This window comes from Humulus lupulus, chromosome 6 (genome assembly GCF_963169125.1).
Source record: "Humulus lupulus chromosome 6, drHumLupu1.1, whole genome shotgun sequence".
NCBI classification, from domain to species: domain Eukaryota; kingdom Viridiplantae; phylum Streptophyta; class Magnoliopsida; order Rosales; family Cannabaceae; genus Humulus; species Humulus lupulus.
The window spans coordinates 84,178,824-84,184,798 of record NC_084798.1 but is presented as its reverse complement, the minus strand read 5'-3'; the positions used below and the strand labels follow the sequence as shown (position 1 = coordinate 84,184,798).

At 37.0% G+C, this 5,975-nt stretch overlaps 1 protein-coding gene across 1 annotated transcript; it reads left to right on the top strand.

Annotated features, from left to right (window-relative positions):
* Window positions 1-307: 307 nt before the first annotated feature.
* Window positions 308-5,143, top strand: LOC133782328 (uncharacterized). Its single transcript, XM_062221593.1, has 6 exons — window positions 308-1,071; window positions 1,848-2,226; window positions 2,381-3,804; window positions 4,047-4,160; window positions 4,454-4,608; window positions 4,733-5,143. The coding sequence occupies exons 1-6, from the start codon at window positions 643-645 to the stop codon at window positions 4,779-4,781; spliced, it is 2,550 nt and encodes an 849-aa protein (XP_062077577.1). The 5' UTR covers window positions 308-642; the 3' UTR covers window positions 4,782-5,143.
* The last annotated feature ends 832 nt before the right edge of the window (window positions 5,144-5,975 follow it).

Below are 5,975 nucleotides of genomic sequence, written 5' to 3'. Positions count from 1 at the left end.
CTTATCCGGACTTTGTTTTGGGATATTTAGTCTTGTTAGGTTGCATGACTTTATATTTTATTGATGAAGTTTTTCATTGCCTAAAAGAAAATGAAAAAACGTGGTGAAATGTAAATTTTCCAAAGAAAAACCCTTTTAAATTCCTTAAAATAAGCACATTACAGAGCTGGGCCAAAAATATGAGATTTGGTGGAAGGGCCTACTGAAGCCCAGCACTGAGTTTGGACAAGGCCTATTATCCAGTGTTGGTTTTAAAGTTACACTCGGGTTTACATAAAGGATCCGAATTATACTAAAAAAAATAAACCCATTCTCTTCGCTTTCTTTCTCTAAATCGTTCTGCTCAGCCACCTCAACTCAACTCACCTTTCTCTCTCTCCTCAAAAATCAAAATCTCGCTCTTCCCATACTTTATCAAATTATTACATATAATTTCTTCCTTTCTAAATTACGCGCCAAAAGGAACTCAAGTTCTTCATGCCAAATTTCATATTTTCATTTCCCCCAATCTAACCATTTTCTCCTTCAATCTAGGGTTTTCTCTCTTCCCATTCTCCCCTCTCTCTTTCTCTCGTTCTATTATGTCTTACCTCCCACTTTCTTGCAGGTTTGGCAACTCATCACTATCTTGACGGCTTCGTTATGGATTCCATGGTAGATACAGAGGGTGGCAAGCAATTTGGGGAGACATTATTAGCGTCGATGGGCGAGAAGAGGCCGCTGGAGAATGGGGAAGATGGAGATTTGGAAAGGGAGGACATCCAGTTCAACAAGAGGCCTAGAGTTGGAGGACTTAAGAGAGTGGCGGAGATTGTGATGGTGTTGTCGGCGATGGCGAGCATTCGAGGTGGGAAGAAGCCGACGGATGTGGAGATTGGGCTAATGGCAGAGGCGAGGACTAAGTTGGTGGAATTGTGTGAGGGGTTAGCACCTAAGGATATTGTTGCTAGGGATGCAATTGAGGCTGTGGTTGAGGATTTGGGGCTTAATGCTAAGGCTAAGGACCAGAAATTAGGGTTTAGGGGACCCAGGTTGACCATAGCAGAGAGGTTTTCGCAAACGAAGCGGAAGGTACGGTGTCAATTCTGTTGCTTTTACAATGTTTTCGAGTTTAGCTCAATGATCCTGGATAGTCTTAAGTGAAAAATAAAAAGCTATTTAATGCTCATTTATGGGCGAGAGTATGGGAAGATATAGTAGATTGAGTCATATATGTATATATATATTAAATATAAAACAAAAACAAAAACAAAAACAAAAACAAAAAACAACTGGCTAATTTCTTTATAAGATGTGTAAAAGTAACTGTGTATGGTGCTAATATGAAGGTAGAGCTTATACATTTTATGATTGTTGAGGCAATGTGGGAAAGAGAGTGTGTCTATGATCTGATGGGTGGCTAAGAAAGTTTGGTAAGGAAGAGACTTGGAACTTTTGTTTGTATGCTAAGTAAATTCTTAGTTTACTGTTGATTAAAAACTAGGAAGGAAACTTCTAAACAGTCTTCAGTCAAATGTGCTAATTGCACTTATTTGGTACATAGTACATTAAGGTCTCAGGTCTTTATTTTTTGTTTCTTCATTCACTGTTACAATTGTTAATCTCCGAATATGCATAGAAATTTGTAACCGACTTGGTATAATGATTTTTCTAGCAGTTTTGTGATGCTTAATCTACTAGTTAGTTGGTATGTTCAAATTCATTCAAGCAATAAATTTTATTTTGGCCTTTAATGGCTCACTTTCTGTTATAGCATTTACAGTCTAACTATTAAAGAGAAAATTATGGGATTTGGTTGGAACTTTACAATTGTCATTATTGGTGGTGTATATATATTTATGTTCTAGATGGAAGAATCTAGGAAATATGCTGGACAATCTTCTCCATATACCTCTCATTCACTGCAAACAAGCTTTAACCCAGGAGCCGAAAGCCGTGGGAGCCCACATACTCTAAGAATGATTCCTTCAGATAAACAAAGTCATCAACCAGTTTCCTCTGTGGCAGCTCCTGCTTCTTTGCCTATTGGTCATGTCTCCACAGCAACTTCAGCATCTATTTCATACCAGTTGCCAATCAGTGATGTTAGAGCATCAACAGTTTCTAGTGGCATTATTAGCAATAATTTAGGAAGGGATTCACCTTCTTTAGCATTGCCTAGAATTGAAAGGCCCCAGTTCAAATTAGATGGACCAAATGTCTCCTCTTTGGCATCACAAGGACAAGGTAATGTCAATAGAAACACCTAGTATATGTCACATGAAGGAAATATGTGTTGTACTTTGTATATGAGAATATTGATGAAGTATCTTACTTCAGTAAATGTTTCCACTTTAACTGCTATTCTGACAAGGAAACATTGTATGTTATTTACTTACAGTAAATTCTTCGTCAAATCATCACCTAGTGAGTGCTCCAACACGGTCTGTACAGACACAAGCTGCTAAAAGTGGACCTGAACAAAGCAAGCTGCCAATTCCAACTCTTGCCAAGGTTGATGGAACTGGTCAAATGAACGTCCAACGAGTGACTCCTTCAGTTCCTAGAGATCAAAACTTTAGACCATTTATTTCTCAACCAGCCTCTGCAAATTTGCCTACTATGTCTCAACCATTGCAGGCCACAAATTATGTTCAAGGATCTTCACTTTCCAACAGTCACAATGAAATTGCAAAGACAGTTCAGAAGTTATTACAACCCAAGCTTCCTGATCATCCCACATGGATTCCTCCATCAAGGGACTATATGACTAAGGCTTTGCATTGCCAAATTTGTATGGTGACTATCCATGAAGTGGATAACGTGCTTATCTGTGATGCTTGTGAGAAAGGGTATCACACTAAGTGTGCACAGTCATTTAATTTAAGGGTAATTCCTATTCCTCGAGGTGAGTGGCACTGTTCGAGGTGCTTGGCATTAAGCAATGGAAAACCATTGCCCCCGAAATATGGTCGAGTAATGAGAAGTAATACACCAACAAAAATTTCTTCTAGTACAGCTGGAGTTCAGTCATCTTTAGAGAAGAAAGTAGAAAATACAAACCCAAAGGTCAGTCAGCAGAAAATAACTGCAAATGGAAGCTCTGATTTACAGACTCCTATTCATACTGATGTTGTGGCTCTGGGAAACAATAATGTTGATTCTGCTGCAGAGTCAAATTCCAATGAAACCCAAGCGAATAATATGTTATCAATCAATACAGACGTTAAACCTGTTTTAGGAAGTTGTGCGAGTATCTCAAAGAAATCTTTTGAAGAAGCGTGTGGTTCTTCAGCTGTTGCTTCAAGTGAAAGCTCTTCACAACTTTTAAAAGACTCAGAACCACCAAACCATCATGAGGACTCTCTTGAAGTCAAAACTCTGCCTCTTAATCATGAATCTGAGACACTTGGTAATATGGTTGATCCTTCACAATCCTCGTTTGATTCTTGTGTTGTTGAGCAAGCAGATCAGCCAAATTCTGCTGAAGTTGCATTGAAGAAATCTCAAGAAAATAATGAAATGCTGAAAGAAACAGATAAATCTCATTTAAATGAAAGTACTTTAAGTTATGAATCCCGAGTTGAGCAAGATGGTGCCCAGGAAAGTGCTGTTGGATGGCCTGCAACTAGCAGTGGGGTTATGGAGCATTCTGGGAATTCTTTAGAAGACCTGCGGTCTGTTGAATGGGTTGGTAATGTAATTCAGGTTGTCGACGAGAAAATATATTACCAGACTTGTTGTGTTGATGGAGTAATGTACAAACTGCAGGATCATGCTCTTTTTCGATCTAGCCATGGCAAATTGATGCCCTCAAAGCTTAAGGCAAGAAAACACCGAAGATTTCTCTTAAACTTTTAACAGATTTGGTTGCAGAATTTGATCTTGAAATATCTAAACTTATTGCAATATTGGATGATCTATTTCTGTTGGTTACTTAACAATGATGTTGAGATGACTAGCTGATGTTTTAGTTGTTTTGGGAATTGTTTGTTCCTTGTTTCTGCTCCTAGAAACTGTTTATCTATCGAAAGCACTAATATGGTCTAAATTGGTTCTTATTACAGTCCATGTGGGAGGATAGCAAAACTGGATCGAAGTGGGTCATTGTCAATAGATGCTATTTTCCTGGTGATTTGCCAGAGAATGTTGGTCGCCCTTGTACTACTGACAGCAATGAGGTATAATATTTTGTTATATTTATGTACATGTGCTGCTATATTATAATTTTTCTATGACGTTCTCTCATTTCTGAAGGCTGGTTGGCTGCCAAATTAGTTTAGTATTAGAATGAATTGACTGAGGCTTCATGTGTACATTTTTTTTTATTCACAGCACGTCTTTTTCCATTGCATTAGATTTTAGGATCTTTGCCTTATTCAAGTTTATTGCCGGTCTTCCTTTTCTGTTACCACGTTGTATGTTAAGGGTAACATCCACACAGAAGTTCTCGTTAACTTAAATTCCATTGTAGGTTTATGACTCTAATCATGATAGCACCATAATGGCTGGATTGATCAAAGGCCCTTGTGAAGTTCTTCCTCTGACAAAATTTAAAGATGAAAATGAACGACGGAGTCGGTTAGATGTTGAATCTAACAGTAGACTTCATCCAATTTTTATATGCAAGTATGTTTCTTTCTTTAATTCGAAATCTCATATCATATGAATTACTTACTGTCCATGTGCATTATCTTCAGCAGAAATATTTTGCTCAAGTTCAGTCTTTTTACAAAACATTTTTGTTTTACAGATGGTTTTATGACGAGTTTAAAGGGTCATTCCAGCCTGTTTCTGGCTGATCCAGCCATCTAAACAGTTCGCTGACTTTATATTCTTTTTTCAATGGTGTAAGACGTTCCTTTCAACTGGTAATGCTTCTTTATCTTGACTAATTAGGGGTTGTTTGTCTTATTCTTTGAAGTGCCTTACCGGAGTTGTGTTATCACACATGGCGACTGCACCAGTTGGGGACCGCCCCAAGTACTAATAAGGAATTAAAATTTTCATTTCTTGTAAGATATGTAGTTTGTAGTTTGCACCATCTTCCCATTAGAGCAATTCAACCTGTAATTTGTAAGACCCTTTGGTGCCTTGAATTGTGATCACTGATTACAATAGTACATATCATCACCTAATTTATAGAATCAATGTCTTTTGGTTAGTTGTTGCAGAGAGCATAGTGAAATAGAAGAAAATCACATGAAAATCCAAAAGCTCTCAATTTTTATTGATCAAAACAGTCTAACATCTGCCAAAAGAGCAACGTTACACAATTTAAATAAAATTTTAGATTTAGGAGTTGCAAAGAATTGTTAAAAAGGTCCTCAAGTATTACAATTTCAAAATCTTTTAATTTTATAGAACAGAAAAAGATGGTACCATTTTGGCCACCCAAATTTATGAAATTTGGCAATAATTATGAAGACTTTGAGACTTTGCTTGGAGTTTATCTTTGATTGTTGTTTCTATTTAAGTGGTATAATTTGTTGAAAATGGACACTGATTGACCTGTTGTGGGTCTTATGAATTTTCTTTGTATTGCGTCATTCTTTCTTGGGGTAAAGAAGATTTGTTTTGATCAAAGAATTTGTTCCTCAGCTAACAAATTGTCAGAGTACAAAATAATGGTCATGCTGAAAACTGATGAACTCAGAGAAGACGAAGGAAAAAGAAACGTAACGAAAGAAATTTGAGGAAAATAATCAATTTGTATTCAATAATCCTCGAAGAATCAACTTGTATTCAATAATGCCTCTAACTGCACGTAAAGGTCTATTTATACATTAGACTCAAGACAACTATTGACTAAAAACAACTAAAGCAAGATGACTAAAAGCATCTAAAACAGCCACTAAAGTTAAATTACAATTAAAGGCTAAAACTGAAACTGATTAATTGAGTACATCAGTTCCCCTCCATGGCAGAAGGAACTCGTCTTCGAGTTGCATGTGAGAGTTGAAATTCATCGGGTGGATGGATGGTAGTCAGAAAAA